The 22,469-nt window shown below is 51.4% G+C and overlaps 6 protein-coding genes across 6 annotated transcripts; 5 read left to right on the top strand and 1 right to left on the bottom strand.

Moving 5' to 3' along the window:
• Positions 1-1,162: 1,162 nt before the first annotated feature.
• Positions 1,163-1,526, top strand: PpBr36_00692 (uncharacterized protein; the record flags this gene model as incomplete). The annotated part of the gene is made up of 2 exons (XM_029887883.1): positions 1,163-1,237; positions 1,317-1,526. The coding sequence occupies 2 exons, from the start codon at positions 1,163-1,165 to the stop codon at positions 1,524-1,526; spliced, it is 285 nt and encodes a 94-aa protein (XP_029751800.1).
• A 1,396-nt stretch (positions 1,527-2,922) lies between these two features.
• PpBr36_00691 (uncharacterized protein) lies at positions 2,923-6,779 on the top strand (the record flags this gene model as incomplete). Its single annotated transcript, XM_029887882.1, has 3 exons — positions 2,923-3,930; positions 4,013-4,606; positions 4,698-6,779. 3 exons carry the CDS (start codon positions 2,923-2,925, stop codon positions 6,777-6,779), a joined length of 3,684 nt encoding a protein of 1,227 aa, XP_029751801.1.
• A 1,202-nt stretch (positions 6,780-7,981) lies between these two features.
• PpBr36_00690 (uncharacterized protein) lies at positions 7,982-8,842 on the top strand (the record flags this gene model as incomplete). Its single annotated transcript, XM_029887881.1, has 2 exons — positions 7,982-8,353; positions 8,498-8,842. The coding sequence occupies 2 exons, from the start codon at positions 7,982-7,984 to the stop codon at positions 8,840-8,842; spliced, it is 717 nt and encodes a 238-aa protein (XP_029751802.1).
• A 717-nt stretch (positions 8,843-9,559) lies between these two features.
• PpBr36_00689 (uncharacterized protein) lies at positions 9,560-10,075 on the top strand (the record flags this gene model as incomplete). Its single annotated transcript, XM_029887880.1, has 1 exon — positions 9,560-10,075. One exon carries the CDS (start codon positions 9,560-9,562, stop codon positions 10,073-10,075), a length of 516 nt encoding a protein of 171 aa, XP_029750689.1.
• Positions 10,076-11,547: 1,472 nt separating this feature from the next.
• On the top strand, positions 11,548-13,966 carry PpBr36_00688 (uncharacterized protein; the record flags this gene model as incomplete). Its single annotated transcript, XM_029887879.1, has 5 exons — positions 11,548-12,288; positions 12,368-12,439; positions 12,520-12,597; positions 12,677-12,737; positions 12,855-13,966. 5 exons carry the CDS (start codon positions 11,548-11,550, stop codon positions 13,964-13,966), a joined length of 2,064 nt encoding a protein of 687 aa, XP_029750688.1.
• Positions 13,967-22,140: 8,174 nt separating this feature from the next.
• On the bottom strand, positions 22,141-22,269 carry PpBr36_00687 (uncharacterized protein; the record flags this gene model as incomplete). Its single annotated transcript, XM_029887878.1, has 1 exon — positions 22,141-22,269. The coding sequence occupies one exon, from the start codon at positions 22,267-22,269 to the stop codon at positions 22,141-22,143; it is 129 nt and encodes a 42-aa protein (XP_029750697.1).
• Positions 22,270-22,469: the final 200 nt, after the last annotated feature.

Below are 22,469 nucleotides of genomic sequence, written 5' to 3'. Positions count from 1 at the left end.
TTTCTAAAGTGGGATCGATGAATGGAAGATCTTGGCTGGTCTAGGGAGGGAGTTATTTTCTTGGATGCATTGACGCGGCAAATTGATATATCACATGGCTGGTCAACCAAAATAGCTGTGACGTGAGATTTGGTGGTTCTGATAACTACATATTAGGGATATTAGGGGGGGTTTTGTGATTAAACATCCATGGTATCTATCACATTGGGTTCGCTGATAATAATACCCTTCTCTTTTTTTGTACGTGAAGTAATTCCGAGGCAATGACTTGTCACTTGTGCCAGGAAGAGCCTAGCTAGTGTAGCCTCATTTTGAAGGATGGTCAGAGCGGCGCATTTCTTTTCTGTCATGTCTTTGCGAGACTGGACGATTTTTTTGTTTTGGGAAACCAAGGGTTTTGAAATACCAGGGCGACATTCTTTTTTTCTAGTACAGGGAAAATCCCAATTCAGGGGGCGGTGGGCGCCGGAGGCGGCACGGGCGACAGGTTGCATTGAATGGATGTCGTCGATGGCGGGCGCTGCGCGAGCTTCTCGAAGCCAAAATGTCTTTTGTTTCTTTGGGGTACGGAGTTAGGCCCACTTGACCAGCCTTCGCAAAATTTACTCATCATCGATGCTGTTGGAGAAGGGTGCGATATTTCATGAATGGCTGTGCTTTTGGTTTTGTTCTTTTGCGCCAAGAAAAAAAAGGCTGCTATTTTTTCTTTCTTTCTCGCTCTCTCTCTCTCTCTCTCTCTCCTTGAGACGAATGCTAGGCCAGTCATGCATCGGATGCAAGCATGCACCTGGATAAGGGCTAACTGTATCGAAGGATCGAGGCTTGCGAGGTAATGGATGGGGTAATCATACTACTTGCTACCAATTTTTGACAGTACGTAGTAGTCAGTCAGTTCTCGACCACCACCCCTTTCACAACGGGCGCCCGTCATCCAATCTAATTAATCGTGGAGCCCATGTGAGTTTTGACCACAATTCTCATTGAGACGAACGGCTGGCTTGCTTCCTCACCGCATCTCAGTCAGTTGCACGTCAACTTTGGACAGGGACTGCTGGTCCTCGACCGTCCGTCTGTCTGTCTTTGTTTTGCCGACTGCCGACGAGGAGAAGTGCGTGGAGATGGAATGAGTTTGCATAAACATCAACTTAATGCAGGACCCAGGATGAAGAAACCTCATAATGGGGAAATGCCGACACGATATTTGTCGTCTGGCACCCAAATACTTGCTGCCTACGACGTACCTGACCAACCATGCAAGAGAGCGAAGGAGAGGGGAGAAAAATAAAAATAAAAAAATTAAAAAAGAAAATAAAAAGGCATCTAACGAGCCGCAAAAGCACAAGGATAAGGTATCCATCTATCTGCCCTGTTTCTTTCATAGTGGAGACGGCCCGGGTCCAAGATCCTTGCGGTTGTCAATTTACGCTGCTGTATGGGAGATAGTCAGGTACTCCCGTTGGAGCGAGAGACATGGCCCAGTAGCAATTTCGTCGACTTTTCACGAGGGCCGCTCTGGGGATGTTTGAGACAGGGAAGAGAACACTGCGTGTTCGATAAGCCGGGCTGGGTTGTTGATTTCCAAAACCCGCCCAAGTCGCTTTTGCTCATGGCTCCCCATGTGTGAGATACCTGCCCTACCTCGCCTCTACTTTGCCTTACATAAATTGTGCTGAGAGTTGGTAGGGTATCATTACGGAGATACCCTGGGTAAATGAGGTGGTGGATAAACAGACCTGGCTTGACCGACTCCATTGAGAATGAATGGGAAAGACCGGTTATTTATTGCCTTGCCGAATAAAATAAATGTCTTGGATCTTCATGCGGGGAGAATTGCGAGATGTGCAATGCACAACGCAGGCCGCGGTGACATTTTGCATCAAATGATTTCTTAGGTACATATATGGGTTGATACAAACTGGACGATTCATAACTTGGTCTCTCCAACGGGCTTCAATGGTTCTCAACCGCTGGCAGGTCAATCGTGCAGAATCGCAGAAGCCCAATCGTTGCCGAGCACCCTGCAAGTCGTGTTTTGGTGTCGTGTACAACTCACCCTGGTTTGCATCAAAATAAAACCCCCCATTCGCTCGTTTTTTTATGGTGATTGTGGTGATTGCGGTTTGGTCTGCTTACCGTATGGTGGTGTGCGTGGGGTGTGGGTGGATTGAATAGCCCCAGGGCCGTCCAAATTGGCCTGCCACCCGAGTCGCGTCTCCCATCAACACACTGGCGAACGGACCAAGGCAAGGAACGCTAGAAGAAAGGGGATCGGCGCCATCTGCAGGTTGTTTGGCACTGCAGCTGCAGCAGCAGCAGTGGCCAGCAGCACCAGAGGCAGCACGCACGCACGCACGTTGAATTTCAAACCAAACAAACCATCCAACGACTGCCTGCTGCAACCACGGCGGCGCTTCTCCCTCTTGATCAACTTTCATCATTCGCGGATTTGATTGAGCGGAACGCGTGCTAAATTTATTTTATTATTATTATTATTGTGACTATTTTGCGGTTTTTTTCCCCCTCTCTTCTAATTCGTCCCCAAATCCAAAAACGAGCCCCTATTCAATCACTGTGTGGATGGATTATGGTTGCAAAAGTCTTGCCATTCATTCTGACCGCACCTCAATCGATCCGTTGTCCAACCCCCGACCCACGTCGTAATTTCCCTTGTTTGTAGCTTTCAGGTTTCGACTCGATTCGAGCCGTGAGCTTTGCCGTCCACAACGCGGCGGCTACCTCTTTCAAACTTGCACCAACCCCCCCCTCAAGCATCCATCGAACCAGCCGGCAAGCCGAAAAGCCATCCAGGCAAGCCGTGCAGGTTCAAACTAGTTTGATTGACGCCACAAAGAGCTGATTGTCCCCCTCGACCTTGCTCCTCGTCCTCGTCCTCTCTGCGACCCAGTACGCAGTGAGTGGACCATGTCTTCGGCTGTCCTGCATGCCGCACCGCAAAACTCGACAACTGCTTCCGCTGCCCTAAACACGCCTCCTGGCATTCCGGGCTCACCCTCGAGCCGTCACCACTACCAGTCCTCGCAACACTCTTCGCCTTCACGCGAAGGCTATCATGCGAACTTGCAGCAGCCCTCCTCCAACGTTGCCGCCCAACGCTCCTCTCGCCGCCCAAGCTCCCACGACCACCAGCACCAACATCAGCCGCAACAGCATAGCCCACCAATCGCGTCACAGTCAAACTCTCCAATGAGTTCGAGAGCCGCAATTGCATCCCCGGTGGCCGTCGCCCCGACCGGCGCCCCCGACTACTATCAGCCTGCCTCTTCTGACCGGAGGAGACACCACGCGCCAATTGCACCCCCAAGGACCTCGTCAAGTCACCAAACTTCTGCCCCCGTGAACGGTGCCCAGACCTCGAGGCGACCGGCCTCCGCGAGTCATCAACCACAAAACTCGTCATCACGACGCGCACCAGACCACCACGGCAGCAGTGCGGACCCGCAGACCGAACAATCGTCGAGTTCGCGTAGGAGGGATCGCCACCACGCGCCAGCGACCGGTGACTATCCTCCTCAGCGTCAGGGGAGCACACGCGACTCGAGGACAGCGACGACGACGACGACGACGACAATGCCGATCCGCACAAACACGGGTGGGTCGACCACTGCTTCGTCGTCGAAGCAGCCGTCAAGGGAGGCCAGTGAGATCCTCAATAGCATGCTGGTCTCGCCGCCGGAGGTGGATATTGAGCGGGAGAAGGAGCGCCTAGCCCTGGCCCAGCCAACGTCTTCGGCTCACGATGCCAGTGAGGCAGCTTGCCCCCCTGTGGTCCCTACACAAAGGAGCCGACAGGACCACTCTAGCAAACGCGAAAAGCACACCAAGTTTGGCGAGTATATTCTAGGAAACACTATAGGCGAGGGAGAGTTTGGCAAGGTCAAGCTGGGCTGGAAGTCAGAAGGCGGAGTGCAGGTATGTGCATAGAGTCTATGTTTCCATTCACAACTGGGCCAATGAGTCTCTGCTTGCTAACAATATATATATCTACTTGCAGGTTGCAATCAAGCTCATTAAGAAGGATGCACTCGGCAGCAACCCCAACAGGATGCAAAAGATTATGCGTGAAGTTTCTATTCTGAAACAACTAACACATCCAAACATCGTACGTCTTCACAAGATGGAAGAGTCCGAGAGGCATTTCGGCATAATTCTCGAGTATGCCTCAGGTGGCGAACTGTTCGACTACATTCTCAACAATCGCTACTTGAAAGATAACGCTGCGCGCCGTTTGTTTGCGCAGCTCGTATCCGGTGTCGGCTATCTGCACAAGAAAGGCATAGTACATCGTGACCTCAAGTTGGAGAATCTGCTCCTTGACCGCAACAGAAACATCATCATCACAGACTTCGGCTTTGCCAACACGTTTGATCCCGCTATTGAGTTGACCGAGGAGGAAGAGGCTGGGCTTTCCAACCGCGAGTTTGTCAAGCGCTTAGGGCTGGACAAGATAGGCCCCAATGGCTCTAGAAAAGGCGATCTGATGCAGACGAGCTGTGGCAGCCCCTGCTACGCTGCTCCGGAGCTGGTCGTCAGTGATTCCCTCTACACCGGCCGCAAGGTCGATGTCTGGAGTTGTGGAGTCATCTTGGTAAGACTTTCTCCCAATGAGTTTTTTTTTTTTTTTTTTTTTTTTTTTTTTTCACTTTTTCCAGGCTCCCATGTGCTAATCTTGTCACCAGTACGCCATGCTTGCCGGATACCTTCCCTTTGACGACGACCCTGCCAACCCTGAGGGCGACAACATCAACCTTCTCTACAAATATATTGTCAGCACACCATTAACATTCCCCGAATATGTCACGCCACATGCCAAGGATTTGCTCAGGCGCATTTTGGTCCCCGATCCCCGTAGGCGAGCCGATTTGTTCGAGGTAGCGCGACACAGCTGGTTGAGTGAGTATGCCCATGTTGTTGAGTTTATCACCAGCAGCACAACAACCCACACCGAGATTCAGAATACCACGGTGCCGGCCGAGGACATCGAGAGCCCGAGCTTAGCACGCAGTGCGTCAGTCAGGGAGGCCTCGAGGAGGACGCCAGTTTCACCTACAATCGGCGGCTTGGCCTCGAAGCAGGGTGGCATCGACCAGGAAACCGAGTACGCAGCGCGGCAACAAAAGGACAACAAGAGAAGGACCGTGCAGGTCGAATATGTGGCACCCACGACACAGACCCAGAGAGGCGAGCCTGTTGCTCAGCAGCAGCAGGCTACTTCTGGCAAGACTCGGGCACGATCAGGCAGCGAGGGACCCGTCGAGGTCGACCCCAGGTTGTCCAGCGACAAGCCGCTACCCAGGGATCCGCCGGTTCCCAAGGAAGCATACTCGAAGCCGTCAGTCCGCGGCGACCCTCGGAAACCGCCCAGCAGCCACCGCAATCAGCCTTCAATCTCACGACCCCCGCAGAGTGGACGTATTCCTTCGGATTCGTACGTGAGCACCATGTCGCCAGGAAGCAGGCCGGGTACCAGCGGGTCTATGAATGCAACGGGGGCGCGGAACCTCGCAGCAGCTAGTAGGTCATCATATGGGCAGCCGCTACCTCCAGCGGTGGCCGGCACAAATGTGCACGGCAGAATACAGCAGCCGACGGATCACCAGTCCGAGTTTGGTCGGCCCAGTGCGGGTGGTGCTCCGTCCAAGTTTGCGCATGTTCCTGGTGTTGCTGGCCATGACCAGCCGGAGAGCCGTGAGGGAAGTGCCAAGGGGCATAGACGGTCCAACACTCTGGGCGAGATCACGGGCAAGATGTTTGGACGCAGCGGGAGCCTCTTTGGTAATAAGAACCGCAAGGGATCCAAGGCGGACCAGTCACAGACGCCAACCGAAGCCAAGAACAGGGATAGCAGAAAATACCCGCCAGTCAGCATGTCGGCAGCACCGAATCCAAACGGCGAATACGAGCCACGGCAGAGCGTCGACTCCAAGCGGTCACGACGATCCTTCTCATTTGGGCTCGGGCCAAGGAAAAAGAGCGGCAGCATCCACAACGGCTCACAGACGTCGGTTGATAAGCAAAATAAGCGGTTCTCGTTCATCCCTGGCTCGATCAGTCTCAAGGCAATTGGCATCGGCAAGGAGACGGCGCCAGGATCGACGCAGGGTGCAGGTGACGATAGCCAGGTGGACCTCGGCTATCAGCAGGACCACCTGCAAGAACCATACCGACCCGACAGTGAGCCGCAGCATCAGCATCAGCAGCAGCAGCGGCAGGGTCACTACGTGGACCAGCGGGTTAACGAGCAGGATCTTGAGGCAGCCGGAATGGACGGCATGTACGCACAGCTGCACAGCCCCAGCGCTCCGGCTTTTTCGACTCAGCAGCCGCACCACCAACAACAGCAGCATTACCCGACGCACTATACCAGCGGGCAGTACGGCGACAGGCAGATGGCAACGGCAGTACCGGGTTACATGCAGTCGGGCGCACACCTGCGGACGTCGGAGTCGGAATCTTCGGTCGACATGGTGAGCCCCCAACAGCAGCAGTTCCAAGCCCACGGGCTACGGTCCGTCTCGGTCGACCACCACCAGAAGCTCATGGAGGCGCAGGGCGGACTGGGGCCGGCGGGTGGGACAGGCAGCAGTGGAGGTGCGGACGGGAGACAGGCGCGTGTCTTACAGAAGAACAAGCGGTTCGTCGACGCGTACGACACTGACCACTCAGGCGGTGCTGACCATGCTGGCAGCAGTGGTGCAGCAAGAAGAGTGATGGACTTTTTCAGGCGAAGAGGGAAAGCCAGAGGTGGAGACGACAGGTGATGAGATTTGCTTCGGAACGTTGTTTTTTTCACATCTACGATCTCCGCTTTAATGAAGTCCCTTTCATATTCTATGTCTACCAGGTTGTGTGTGTTGTGGATGGCGGAGGAAGTTTTCAGAAGAGAGACATAGGAAAGAAGAGAAGGGGGAAACGAGAATGAGGAAGTGCATTGTTGATTGTTTCTGGTTTGCGCATTTGTCTAGCAAACATTCGGAGGTTTCTGCGAACATAATGTTTATTTGTTTATTCTTTTGTCCCATTCTACAAGCTTTATATCTCTGTGTTGATTTGCTGTCAAATTTGTGTCAATCTTCATTGTTTCCGCCTTGTGTTTCTTCCTCCTCTTCGTCATTAGTTTTGTCTTTCATTTTTCGTGCGTAGTGCATACACGAACATATCGTGGTCAGAGGATATTGAGAGCTTTGCATTGTCTAGCCCGAGGAAACAAACCAAAAACCGCACAGGCGGATGTCTTGTCTTGTCTTTTTTTTTCGCAGCATTCGGCTGCTGTATACCACAAGCTCCTTTTTCTGGCATTTGAAGCCCCTGTTATACTGGATGGTTTAGCTTGGTTCTTTCCGCCAGTCTGCCTCCTCTCGGGAGCCTTTGTGAAGTGCAGTGCTTGTGGCGACTGCGGGCTATTTCGGTTTTACTAGAAAAGATATATTTCTCCTTGCCGGGGCATTTAGTTGCCCGCAACGGCCCTTGGTATTGTTTTTTTTTTCCGCCGCCTACTCTGGTTAACAGATCTGCGATGCAACATGGTCGATTTATATGCTCAAGCTGTCTGATGAGCTTTTACTTATATACCTGATGCAGCCATGTCCAAAAAGGCAGCCAAGAGGTGGCCCGATTGGGTGGCTTGCTGGGCGGAGCGGGCCTCCGTCCTCTTCCCCTCACGGCCCGGGATGCAGAGTTGCATTACCAGACATTGCCAACATGGCTATTCGTGGAAAGACTAACAGCCGAATTGGAGATGGTCTCCATTTCTTCTTGGTTGGGAACTACAGCGCTGGCTGGGGCCAGGATGGGCAGTCTCACGTAGATAAAATCTAGGATGAATCCCAATACTGGCGACGTTGGACTTATCACTCACCTGCTGCATCCGTCTTTTTGTCAGCTATATCTTACAAGAGGACCAATAGGAGTCCTCAAAACAAAGTAACGCCGCCGACCAGAGTCTAAAAAGGAGACAAAAATCATGAAACCCGCCCTCCTCCTCCTCGCCGCGACGTCGCTCGCCACGGCTGCGCCCTACTTTATCCTGACGGGCGACAGCACGACGGCGGTCAACGGCGGGTGGGGTGATGGGTTCCTGTCATTTCTGCAAGGGGGCGCGGCGGGCTGGAACACGGCCAAGAGCGGCGCGACCACGGCGTCGTTCAGGGCGCAGGGCCTGTGGGACGGGGCGGTCCGGGCGGTCCGGGACAAGGTAGGCGGGTACGAGCCCGTGTTCGTCACGATCCAGTTTGGACACAACGACCAGAAAGAGGCGGCGGGGATCAGCCTGGATCAGTTCCAGCGCAACCTGGAGGTCATGGCGCGGGAGGTTGTTGGGGCTGGGGGTGTTCCTGTAAGTTTTTATTTTTTTCTTCTCTCTTTCTACTGCTATGGCTTTGTCTCCTGAAAAGGGGTAAAAACAGGAATAGCCACCAAGGCAATGGAGACAAAAAAAAAAAAGAGGACTGCTCTCACGCAAAAGGACAACCAACTACAGATCCTCATAACCTCCCTCACGCGGCGGACCTTCTCGGGCGGGAGCGTGGTGCGGAACCTCGAGAACGAGAGGCAGCGGACCATTGCAGCAGCCGCAGCCGTCGGGGCGCAGCACCTGGACCTCAACGCCAAGAGCACCGACTATATCAACGCCGTGGGAGACGCCGACGGACGCAGGTACGACCTGGCGCAGGGTGACAGGACGCACCTCAACAAGGCGGCCGAGGTTGTGTTTGGACGCATGGTTGCCGACCTGCTGCTGGAGAAGAGGGGCGAGCTGCGGGCGTTCTTGAGGGAGAACAGCACAATCAGCGACGCCATCAGGGATGGGAGGTTTGTGATCTGAGGAGGAAGACGTGGTGTTTGTTTCTTGGGGGGGTTGTTTGGGAGATATTCTGGCTTTGTTAATTACATGGAAGAAGCGCCAAAGGTTGACGACAGAGTATCTTGCAATACAGCCAGGAAGAAAAGTGGAAGGTTTCCTAGCGCCCCTGAAAGGTGCAATAATAATGCACGAGGAGCATCCAACAATTAATAAAGAAAAATACACCCCGTTCTGGTGCAGAAGGGCCCGTTGGGAAGGATCCATTGGCAACTTCTCAATGCAATCGACCAGAACCAGCCAAATGTTCAGTGTGGGTCCCAGTTATCCACATACTCAGATGCAAGAACGGGTTGGGGTTAGCTTCCGACCATGCAGAGCTTCGTTGTATACGGCCGTTGGGAATCCGTTGGGTTGCCAATTTTACTCGCCGCAATAAACCAATTACAAACCTCAACGAGCTACGAGTGGGCTCCCCACGAATGAGTTCCCACGAATGACTGAAGTGACTCCGTTTCGGCAGTTGAAGGCTTCTTGGATCACTTTGGAGACGAGATTGATCGTTCGCCAGCAGAGACCAGCTGTAATCTCAACCAAGCGCCAGACATAGACATCATCCAAGAGATCAAGATTCATCCAGCTACGCGTGGTTCGCCATCAGACGGTCATTCCTACGTTGAATGCCCATCTCCAAATACAAACATCGCCCAGAAATATATCAATTCATCCCAACAAGGAAACATGGCCTCATCAACGACAGCAGCACAGCAGAGGGCCGCCCCCTGCCAAGACGCAGACATGTTGGCCCACGTGCGAGCACATTGGGCGACCATTCAACCCAACTCCCCAGTCTACAACTTCTTCTTCCCCTCTATCAAGATAATCTCTGCAACCGCCGCCTCGGGCCGCGTGGTTGCCCACCTGCCGCTCGAAGCACAGCACATAAACAGCAAAAAGATCCTGCACGGCTCCGTTTCGGCTACCCTCGTCGACTGGGCCGGCGGCATGTCCATCGCCGCCGCCAGGGAGCTCGAGAAGACCGGTGTTAGTGTTGACATCCACGTCAGCTATGTCGGCGCCGCCAGGGAGGGCGACGTGCTCGAGATCGAGAGCTGGGTCAGCAAAGTTGGCCGCAACTTGGCCTTTACGAGTGTCGAGATCCGAAAGGCCGTCTTGGATGCCGACGGGACGCCCAGGTATGGTGAAAAGGGCCAAGTTGTGGCCACGGGAAGTCACACAAAGTATCTCCTTGTTTGAGGCTCAAGGAAGCTTCCAACTTCATCTTGGGGTTGTCGCGGGTCAATGAGACGGATATCTCGAGCGGGATGGACAACGATAGGTCTTTGATTAGACGGCGGAAATATTAAGCGTGGCCCTTTGGTGCTCGTCTTCTGGCCCGGGTTTTTGGCTGACGTCAGTTGCTGTCTGATTCCCAAGCCGTGTCGCTGAGCGACCAAACATCGGCCAATCCTCACACACTCGCACACAGAATCTCGCTGCGGTACTTTGGAAACCCCCTTGGACGTTTCGAGGCACACGCGCTTAACCCTTCTAATCAGTATGTGAACTTAAGGGATCTCTTCGCAGGCTCGATTCATTTTATGTCAGTTGCTGATGGCAATAAAATCGGCGCCTGTTACTACAAGCAATTACCAGCTGACCTGTATGTTCCCTTCGGGCGTTATGTTTAAACTTTTTCTGTCAAGCTTGTTGCAAGCCAAGCCAGTCTTGAATGTTACTATTAGTTTGGCAAGAAATACCTCTTCTGGGACCGAGCACCGCTGGGTCTTGCGGTATCTTGCAGTCAGCAACGCAGCATTCTAGTGGCCCGGAGAAACGTGGGATGATGCACAAGGCCTGCTTCAGGGAAGGAAGCCTAATGGACACTCCAAATGAAGCTTAAGGAACCAAAGCTTCTGATCAGTCAAAGCCGACGATTCAGTCAGCAATCTCAAGGCGCCAACTAATTCTTGCAGCTTGGCACACTCATAACGTTGTAAAATGCGGCCAATAATACCCTGAAGGCACCCAAACTACGGATATACTTACTTATTGACCTTGACTTATCTGCCTACCTTGGCTCACATAACACAACAATTTATTGGGTCAGGCTCAAGATTGCTGTGTGGGCTGACGATTGAGTTCAGGGCAAGCGACCAGTTAACAAACTCTCATATGGCGACCCCTCACGGCACCTACTCAAAGGCTCTGGATTTATAATATGTAGCGGCCTCGTTTCGCACTTGTTGTACCTGGCCTTGGCGCCTTCCAGAACTTAGGATGCATCCGAGCCCTATATTGAAGGCGCCGCATTCGAATCCACGACCTGAACTTGACGCCTTCGGATGATTCTTGGGTGCGTGACATTTGTCGTGCGGGAGTCGCATATCTGCATCAAAGATATCCGTTCTCGCAGCTCCCACCACCTTTCACCTACCTTCTGTCCTTGTGTACTTTGCAACTTGGCAGCTTTTTTTTCTTCCCCATCTTTTTTCTTGTTTGTCCTTTATTTTTTTATTTTTTTATTTTTCTCTTTTTTTTTTCTTTTCCCGCGTTCACATCCTGCAGATGCAACACAGTCACTTTCTTCTTGGCATCCCATAATCAAGTGTCAACCCTCTTCACTCATCTATCTCTCTTTTCAACTGTTCTGTAGGTAACTTCTTGGATTGCCACTGTGTAAGCTTGTGGGAGAAGTCTGCTTTTTGGTCGAAGTGGCGAACAGCTCGATGAACTACCCCCGCCCCATAGAACATGTTCCGAGTGAGCAGCTTCGAAATCCCCGGGCGGAGGCCAATGACGATGGCGACAGGTATCGCATCGACGGAGACTGGCCCTTCACCCTCGATAACGGCACTGGATTTCCTCAATCACGGTACTGGCAGTCGCGCAGGGTCCCTGAGACGCAGAGCCCGGGGTTCGACCAAAGATCGATATCCAAGGCACAAATCGACAATGACCTGGTCAACCAGGAGAAAAGCGGCGCAATGTTGACTACAGGAGAATGCAGTATCAGGGGTGGCAGCAGTCGGGGTGGTAGCAGCCAAGGCAGCGACGATTCGCATCAAGATGTCAGTCTCTTGATGAGATTCTTGGGCACCATGCGTAGGATACTCTTCTCCAGCTACATCAACGTCCTCCTACTCTTTGTCCCAGTCGGCATCGTCCTAGGAAACATCCCCTCCATGACGGGGCCGGTCATATTCACTATGAACGCCATCGCAATCATTCCACTCGCTGGACTTCTCAGTATGGCCACCGAGACCATGGCGGCAAGCCGGGGGCCGGCTGTGGGGGCCCTGATGAACATCACCTTTGGCAACGCCGTCGAGCTCATCATCTTCGTCATCGCCTTGGTCAAAGATGAGGTGCGCATCGTACAGGCCAGTCTTCTGGGGAGCATCCTGGCCAATCTATTGTTAATATTGGGCATGTGCTTCTTGTTGGGAGGCCTTCGATTTCGAGAGCAGGTGAGCGAGCTTCTTGGGTTCTTATTTGACATATACAAAGTGTAAACATTATTGATTCTAACGGATGCACAATTTTTAGGTCTATAATGCCACCGCCACACAGACTATGGCATGTCTGCTGAGTTTGAGCGTCATAAGTCTGGTGCTTCCAGTGAGCTAAACCCAAACATTTGTGCATGTTATTCGGCGTTGATTTGTCTCAAAGCTGACAGGTTTTGATGTGCCTCTCAGACCGCATTCCATGTGTCCTTCCAGGATAACGCGCTTGCGAAGAAACGAGACGTAATTATAAGTCGCATTACAAGTATTGTAAGCTTGCTGATCAAAAGCCATGTTTGTGAATGCTCTGTTCACATATACTGACAATGTGGTTGAAAAAAAAAACAAGGTTCTCTTGGTGGTTTATCTTCTCTATCTTGTCTTTCAGCTCAAGACTCACTCCTACCTATGTATGTTTGCATCCTTGCCATTCCAAGTCAGCCTTCCGCCCCATTGTCATCCATTTCCATTTCAGGCTTTGCGGCATGTAATTATGTAGCACTAACAGCAACAACCTGTTAATCAAGACAAATCTCTACCCCAAGAAATGATCGACGAAGAGTCTCAGCCCGGCCCTGTCGCTGCATTTCTTCACGAAGATTCAAGTAGCGACTCCAGCTCGGACTGCTCTTGTAGCCTCAAGGGCGAACACTCACAAGTGGCCAGCAAATGCCGTGCCGTCATGCGATCACTCGGCAAAGGTCGCTTCTCGCCAAACACATCATCAAGCGGTGTCCACCTCCTGCATACATGTGCACTCGCTGCACATGGCGGGGCTGTCTGCCAAAGTTGCCCACGACCACCTCCGGTACTACCCACTGACGACGATGGCGATCTTGGATCTGGTCTACGGCCATCGACACCACAAAGACGTCTACCCAGCCTTCACGTATATGGCCCCGACTTCTCCGATAACTCGGAACTCCCAACCCGTTCCAGCTCAGCCATCGGAACGACCCCGGCGCCAGAAAACGCACCCACAAAGCTTACGAAATCCAGCCTCCTTGGCTCCATCGGCCGTAGCCTCACCCCAACCATCCTCAGAGATCAGCCGCCCAGCATCGCCGCCGGCAGCGTAGAGCCGGCGATTCCCCGCCACCGTCCGAGGTCTTTACTTCCAGCCAACGACCCGCCAGAGGAACCCCTCTCCACCAAGGCTGCGGTGATTCTCCTGATCACGTCGACGGGCCTCGTGGCCTATTGCGCGGAGCTGATGGTGTCGTCCATGTCTTCGATGCTGGCAAAGAGCCCACCAATCATCGGCGAGGCCTTCATCGGGCTTATCGTGCTCCCCGTGGTCGGCAACGCAGCCGAGCACGTGACTGCCATCACGGTGGCGCTCAAGAACAAGATGGACCTCGCCATAGCCGTAGCCGTCGGCTCCTCGATCCAGATCGCCCTCTTCGTCACCCCGTTCATGGTCATACTTGGCTGGATGCTTGAGCGCGACATGACGCTCCGCTTCACCCTCTTTGAGACCGTCTGCCTCTTCCTCGCCACATTCATCGTCGGGTTCCTCGTCCTCGACGGCAGGAGCAACTACCTCGAGGGCGCTCTGCTGCTTGCTGCCTACGTCATTGTGGCCGTCGTGGCCTTCTACTACCCTGCCCCGACAGAGGTGGGCGCTGTTGCTGGTTGAATAACATGGTTGTCTTTTCCCCCTCTCTCTGTATCTCTATCTCTCCTGGTTCTGAGCGGCTGCCGTTCTGGGCGGGTCTTGTGAATCTTATAACGATTCAATTCTACTAAGAAATCAATGGGCAGCAAGGTCAATGGACGGTTTTATTACTCTGCTTTTTTTTTTTTTTTTTTTTTTGTTTCTTTTGATTTTCTGGGTAACAACCGTTAATACCAAAAAGGGGATTTAGACCCTGGAGCCTCTTGAAACGACTTATGTCGAGTATAAAAAAATATACATATCAAAAAAAAGAAAAATCTTGCTGTCACCAAAGGTGACCTTTTTTTCGCGCTCAGGCACTGTACTCATAAACATGCGGCTACCGTCAGGTTATCGAGATAACCTTGTGTCAAGTATCTGAAACTCTTTGAAGAGATTTGTTTTTCAACCATCACCAGCCTGAGGGGAAGAAAAAAACCTTTCGCTAAGCATACCCCCAAAAAAGAAGATGTGGAAAACAGGAGAGACTGTGAGAGAAGACGAAATAATTCTCTTACATGGGCGGCTGCACTCAGTCAGAGCGTCTACCGACACTACTAGAAGATGAATACCTGTAAAATGTTAGGTTGGAGCTAGGGGCGTTCATTCCTAAATAGTCAAACAGGAACTGCTGTATCTAAATCTTTTAAGGTCTGAGGATCGCTGAAGAGGCCCATAAAAGCGCACAAGCGCATGGGTTTCCGCAAGCTCGCCATCAACTATGGGCACCTCCTTCAAGACACATCCGCGTCTGTTGTGATAGCTACTCTCCCAGCAGCATAAACGTACAGGGAAAAATGAAGCCCACATGCAGTAGTCTTGCACTCTATAGGCCAAGAAAATAATGCAATGATTGCATATCTCCTCCGGGCTAGACCCTCCAATGCAAAGAGTTCTGCCTCTTTGAGCACCCTTATCGGCTCACCGGGACGAGTTACCACGGCAGCAAGAAACATCGGCACTCTGGGACAAGCAATAAAAGGCTGTGGGAGGAAATCTGTCATCTTAGCCTCACCCCGCCATATCAACCGTGTCCCTCTGCCCCGCCGCCTTCGATACAGAAAGGGTTGGGAATCTAGTTTGGGGTGTGTACGTATATGCATGTGGAAACGTATTGTAGTTCTGTTCCTATTAGAAGCAACAATCCTGCAAGGCCAATGGATCTCCGACGGCAACGCTGGCTGCAGGTTTGCCACTCGCTTCTGAGGGAAGTACAACAGGCACTTGCGGGAATTCTCAAGGGAATAAGGCGTCACCGTAGAGGCCATCGACGGATTGTAGATTGTTCCGAGGTGTCATCGAGATACTATTTCTCCGCAAGAGATTCTTGTGATGCCTCAAATAGTCAAATATGACCAATCACACGGCATGACTCGTTAGAAATTCTGGGGTATCTTCAGGTCAGTTTCTCTGATGGTTCTTTGCCACGTGCCGGGAATGCCAACAGTGGCGAACCCAGCCGCACTTGCTCGTGACCACTTTCGTGCGTCTAGATCTTCCTGCCATGCTGCCTCTTTGGGGCGGTTCAGAACGGACCTTGGGCCAGTATTGGGTACGAGAAGTGCTAAATGCCCCAAGCCAGGAAAGAGCACCTGGAGATCAACTAAAGTAGTGTCCTCAAGGCCATCATTTCTGTTATCATGCTGTCAATCTTTGCCTGTCTTTAGCATCCAAGCTGTCCCAATTTGGCATTGGATTCGCGAGGTTCGTGAGCACCTGGGGTATGGATGTTGTACTTTGGGTGATAGGCGTTACCTGCCCACAGCCCAGCACAAGAGGCAAACTTTATACGTGCCCATCCTCCCGCTCTATGGCTCGACTGACGAGCAAAGGGTGCCCGAGATCGGAGGTGGGGGGCAAGATTCTTCAAGACATATCTTGGTAGCTTTGGCCGGTGGTAGGAAGGGAGGCGGTAAGGATAGAAGCAGACAGCTCGCCACCGAAACCGGCTTCTGTAATAGGCGCATGACTTGCTCCTGGAACTATCTGTTGAGCCGCCACTGGGCGGGCTCGCCTCGTCATCACGGTGATTCCATCGATCACTTTTATCAGACGGCGTTTTTTGTGTTCAGCCCGTCCAGTCTCCCTTCAAAACCAGGGCCAAGTGCAGTATGATGCTTTGGTACGCTCAATGCTGTAATTGAGGATTGGTACTTGGAATAACTGCAAAGAAGTATGGCTAGTGACTGACAGAAGCCTACAGCAGAGAACAGCATTCCGGTTGGTGGTTCTCAGGTGGGTGATGGCGGCCTTGCATCATCGTAGAGCCATGCACGTATATGGACTGAAGGCTGCATTGTTCCTGGTAACTTTCTAACGGTTTTCCTTGGCTCCTGACGGGAACCATGACCGCTAGAATGAAGTCATAATTGCAATGTGTTAAGAATCCTAGTCTTCTGAGGTTTTTGACAAGAAATCAGGAAGTTGTCCGCCATTCTGTACCAATATGGACCATCATTGTCAGCCATAATGAGGTACAAGGAAAAAGAGAGACAGAAAAAGAAAATAGAGAAAAATAAAAGGAAATTCCTTGAAAATTATCATATTCACTAGGGCAAAGCTTAGTTCAAGCCCTGAAACATGGAGATAAGGGAGAATTGATTGATGGCTGTAGCCAAAGAATAGGACAGCTCAGCTTGCAGATGCAACATGATGCATATAGCACAGAAATGCCATGGATATTGTGCTTAGGGTACGCCAAGAAGTTGGCAGCACTGCAGGATGGATGGATATTGGGAGCGGGTGAGAACTAAGAATAGCTTCAAAAACCTTATCACCAACCACGGCGATACTTGTCTGTTCTTTGACACAAACGAATGATGTCAAAGATGGCCCGAAGTAGGCCCTTGCATCGCAGCTTAACGGTGCTTGAGAAGATTTGAGTATTTGAAGTTGAAAAAAGGACCCGCAAAGAGTTGCGCGACGACAAACAATATGATGCAAGGCGTGTATGACGAAGGCAGCCGTTTCGGCGACAGCTTGACGTCAAGAGGGAAGTAAAGTAAGAGCAAGTGGTAGGAGAAACAAAAAGGCGAGGACCAAAGGGTAGAGGACACGTAAAAGAAAAGCCAGTGCCGCAAATGATGTAGGAGCATGCATCAGTGGATACTGTCAACCTGCAGAAGACACGCATCATGCCGGCCTTGGCCAGAAAGACACGGAAAAGGGTCCCGGAAATTCCTGTGCATCCCCGTGCGGCATAGGTGGCTGCGATAGGGACGCTTACCGTGGCCCTCCCCACGTTGGGCTTTAGAACGCATGCAGCCCGCACCTGCGAAGTAAGATCATACAGTCTAGAGCGGAAACAAATGTGTGTAGGGCCCTCGCCATTGATTCGCTCCCGAGGGAGAGGGCAGCAAGCCAACCGTGGGGACCCCGGGACGTAAAATGACTTCCACACAATGTTCGTCTGCAGGTGGAAGGCAAGGCGAGGACCAACCCATTTATGCAGCTGATCCGGTTCGTCTATCGTTCTTTTTTGACATGTACGCTCTCCGGGCAACTTTCCCCAATAGGAGGAAGTAAGACGTCACCGAAATCGAGTCGAGCTGCCATGATGAGAACCAGTGTGATGAGAACAGTGTTAACCATATATCGGTATACAGACGGAAATTCGCGCGAAAACAACGCGTCCGGCTGGATCATGAGGACATTCCACTGCTTCGGCAGCAACAGCATCAGCCTGGTTGTTTGTGTCTTGGTTCAGGGGAGGACAGGTATTGAACCCGTCGTGGTCCATATGCTGCTGCCCGATGCCTCCGGCCGATTAAAAAAAAATCACATCGTCGATGGCCTCACTTGGCGTGGAGGGGTCAGGTAACAATAGAAAACAGAGTGGAATCACAATCGTCTCATGGTTTGACCAAACGATACGAAAGAAATTAAGAAGGATAGATAGATAAGAACACGAACACACACAATACGCGGAAATCATGCTGTCGCAATTCCGGCAGAATACAAGGCGGACCTTGAGCGCTTCCGCCGGGCCACCAAAGCAAGCCTTGAATGTGGGGTCTTCCGGCCGCTGCCCTTGTTGGGCGGTCGGTCGACCGGGCCTTTTTCCCACAAAGGTGATGGCATGCTGCAACGAAGGCATGCGACGTCGCTTGTCTAGAGGGCAAACGAGACGACGGTCGGAATACAGTTAGACCGTGGTAGGCGATCCTCGCAAGCGTCAGTGTTGCTGGGGTTTTCTCCGCAGGTGAAGAAGAGATTGCTCTGCTCGTGTTCCTCATTTGGAGGGGTAGGTGGGCGGCACGGTGGTTGCGAGAGGAAGGAATTAAGGACAACTATCTTGTTGACAGGGTGGCCCTCATCCATTCCCTAGCTTAGTCATGGTGTCACTGTCCCCCGGTCCGGGCATTTACCTGCTACGACTACGACTACTACTTCTAGGTAAGGTAGGCGCAGGCCAGGACCAGGTGCAAAAAATAAATAAATAAATAAATGAATAAATAAAAAAATAAAAAAAAATGGGGGTCCCACAGCAGGCGCGTCGTGCCTTCCTGTTTCCTTGCTCCTTGCATTGGCCGATGCTGCCCTCGGCCGGGCGGGCTAATCGATATCTCGGCCCCGCGAAATGGCGTGATGTTGCTTTTTGCCTTGGACGACAGAAGACCCTTACAGCATGTCAATTTCCGCTTTCGTGTCGTGGTTGGATAGAAAACCCAAGTCGCGCCTCCACAAAGCCCACATGTCATGGATGTTACCTACTCTATGCAAAGTCAAGCGCGCGGTGTTTCGGTTGATCGGGTGGTGCTTACCACCTCTGGTAGGTTTTCACCGTTTTCTGTATATGCCAATATAAATGCTTGTGCAATGTAGTCTCCTGGTTGTTGTTTAAATGGCGGCTATTACACGAGCCTGTGGCAGCACGAACCTCAAGCCGTGTAGCCCCCCGCCAGATCTTCCATGTGAGCTGACAGATATTCGCAGATAAAGAGGCAGAGTAACTGCCGTGCTACCATGGAGCTAAGTTTTCGTCCAACACAAATAAATGCGAGGCTTACTACCTAGAAGCTAGGACGAGAGAGAGAAAAAAAAAAAAAAAAAAACACCAAAGGAGCGCCAAGGCGTGTTGGTGTAGCTCGTTGCGGCCGGGGAGCCACTTCTGTTGGCGGATGTCAGCAGATAGTAACTGCAGGGTTTCTCCAATCAATTTTTGGTCGTTTTTCCAATCTCAATTCACTCCGGGGCGCTTACGCTTGAGCTAAAAGCAGTTCCTCAACCGCCAAGAGGAATCAACCATGCTGAACCCCCGGTCCTGCCGTTCCCGCAGGCTGACCTGGACTGATGATGCTCTCTTTTCAAGTTCTGGACTCTGTCGATCCACAGGCCCCAAGAACCCCACCGTTTTGGATCACTATTTCCACCGAGGGGTCGCCACGCCCTTTTTATCAGACGACTGTCCAACGGGCATTTACCATTGCGCATGGGCAATCAGCAATTGACGTGTTTTGTTTTGGTAGCCGTGGGGCTTTTCATGCAGAGTAGAGCTTGCGTCCGGTTCCCCTTCCAGGCCAGGAACGCCACGATGACAAGATGGTTGTCGCGGAGCTTTGTTTCTTGTTCGCATGCATCCACTGCTAACCAAGCTCAGCTCACCGAGGTGACCGCGGGATCTTTTTTTTTTTTTTTTTTTTTTTTTTTTTGGAGAGATAGGGTATACCGTACTGTCAAGAAACACGGAATTGCCATATATGGGAGATTAAGAACAAGATTCGATAATACCACCTCGCACTCTAGCTTGCCCTGCGAGTCTGCAAAAAAAAAAAAAAACCGCAGATAATTATCCGTCGCGAGGGGGACGCAATGGAGATGGACTCTGCTCCATCTCGGCTAAGGTCACAAACTCCACAAAATCGACAAATAGTGGTATAATGGGTTTCGTCTTGTTCCCTATAGGTTAGCGCAACCGACAAACCCCTACAAAGAGCTTGGTGATACTGGGGGAGGAAGATGTTCGCGAGAGTGGACGGCGATATTTTGACGTGACAAAGTTGTACAACGTCTGTCTGACCGAAACTTGTTTCCAATCCATCGCAACCAAAATCGGCCACCGGTCGAGGGCTAAATGTCGTAGAAACGCGGTTGACGGCGGGAAGCCCTGGAATGGGAAGATTAATGATGGACCGGCCCTCCTCGTCTCCCACTCACGGACAGCGGCAAGGGAGCAAGGGTAGACCATGCAGGCGATCTTTTGACAGGGTTGGCATTCCTGCGGCCGTTGTTGCTTTTTCCTTTCTGCAAGTAAAGGTAGCAGTTGTACCAAGTACTTCGGGAAGACAACATGTTTCTTCGCCAGAGATAAGAGTTTAATTTCTTTTTCAAACTCGAACCAGCAGTTAAAGACAAATAAGCATTCGTTAAAGTACACTGCATAAAACCGGCACAGGGGATCTCGCAATTTGATACGAAGTTTCTTGCACAAAATGTCCAAACGGGTTTGAGATACAAACAAAGAAACGAACAAACTAACAACCATGATAGAAAAGAACAGGGGAGAAGGCTCAACTTTTTTACGGATGATAAGTTGGCCCAAGCTCCTTCTCCGCATTGCATTGACCACAGCCTCTTGACTCGGGCATTTTGCCAACACAGTAACTAGTTGGCTACATGAGGGGTTCTCGAGAGTCAGTCAGCAAGAAAAATCTTACCAAAGTAGAGCTGGGCTCATGTCAGACACAGAACCCTTTCATCATACCATATCCACAATCGTATGTCCGAGGCACAGCATAACAAGATCTCTGCATCGGGGCATGATGCTTGTAAGTGCATAAGTTGTTTTTTTTACTCCTGTTAAGCGAGAGCCATACTTGAGCCATCGTGCGTTGGTATCGGCAGGCGAGCCAAGTGCCAAAGAACAGCAAAGAACGAGATGGTTACCCGGTTCAGGAGGCTGTTGGTGATGTCGGTGGTAGCCCCGCCCGTACGCACGAGCAGGAACTGCGTTTTGAGTATGGAGAGAAAAAATGATGTTGTAGCTTCAAGGCGAGGGTTTTTTTTTTTTTTTTGTATTTTTCATGTTCTACAGTACATGTAAGACGTTGAAATCTTCCTGTTTCCGCTTCCCCTTGGCCTTCGTATGGGAACCTACCTTAATTAGCTAGGCATGTGACGGCAAGACGGAAGTTTCCATTCATCACCCCAAAAAAAGTGGAAGCCAACCTACCTAACCTACCTATACGGTTGGTGGGTGTGTCTGTGGAAGGGCGCGGCGCCCCTCCCCCACCACGGACGGCACTGTTTGTTTTATGTGAGCTAATTGCAACAATGTCGTGCTTCCAGTCTGAAGTCCGTAAAGATTGCGCCAAACGCCGTACGGATCCTTGCAGTGATGTCAAATCCGGCTTCCGTCGCCCGCTTGGTCTTTTTGAACGTTGGAAACAAGTCAACCTTTTCTTCTCGCTTGGACGTCGTGCCGGACGAGAATGAGAGTTGTGAGTGATTTGATTTGTGTGTGTGGGTACACACGGCTGATACACAAAATTGGCAGGTAAAGGAAGGCCGGAAGAGACGTTGAGTGGTAACGGTGGGCAGATTCGTCGCCCGTTCGCCTGTCGATTCTTGAGCCGAATCTGATGAATCGGAGATGCACTGTCGGTTACGACAAACCAAGATTGCGCGGTCCAGAGAGTGGTGTGAAGAGCTTCGTAGTGCAGCTAACTTTCAACGAAAACTTGTCGGAAGCATCTTAGCGGAGCATGCAACCAACCAGACAGGCAACCTTGGAAAAACCATCATGTCATCAGGTTCCTCAGTCTTGAAACGACCAAACGCGCACCGTGAGAAAAAGTTTGGCGGGGTAAAAATGAAGGGAAAAAAGGACTAAAATAGAGAAAAGAGAAAAAAAACCACTCTTTTTACCCACTAGCCAACCGTTGTCATATGTTTTTGTCTTATCAAAGACGCCCGAAAGCTTGACTAGGCTGTGACCCTAATGTGTATCTAGCCTAATCTCGATGTTCTAGCCACCAATACAGCAGAACCACACAGAAAAGAGAAAAAGGGTGTTTGGCGGGGGCCAAAAAAAAGGCACACACCATGTCCTCAAACATAGGTTACAAAAACGGTCCGGTTGCAACCCCGTCTTTAGTGTTACCACTACTCCGTTTAACTTCGGGGCTCGAGGCTGAGCAGGTTGCAGATGTGAGTTGTCACCAAAAAGATTTCTGGTAATTTGTGCCGGCCCTGTCAGTAACCCATCCCTCGCTCAATGCCGCTCGAGGCTGACCAAAAGGAAGGCAGCACACCCCCGTTTCCCGCCACCGCCGGCCCGTCGACATCAAACGCGACAAGCTCGGCGATCAAGTGCCCGTGCCACACTGGCACAACAGGAGCTGTGGCTCCGGACGAGCCCGGCAGGCAGTGCCGCCCTTTTTTTATTTGTTATAATTTATTTCTTTTATCTTTTTTTTCTTTTTTTGACTGATACAGCTCATCCCTCTGCCGTCCGACAAGATTCTGCCGTTGCCAGAGGCGAATG

This window comes from Pyricularia pennisetigena, chromosome 2 (assembly GCF_004337985.1).
Source record: "Pyricularia pennisetigena strain Br36 chromosome 2, whole genome shotgun sequence".
In the NCBI taxonomy this organism is placed as follows: Eukaryota; Fungi; Ascomycota; class Sordariomycetes; order Magnaporthales; family Pyriculariaceae; genus Pyricularia; species Pyricularia pennisetigena.
The sequence above is the reverse complement of the archived record's forward strand: the minus strand, read 5'-3'. Positions and strand labels throughout refer to the sequence as shown.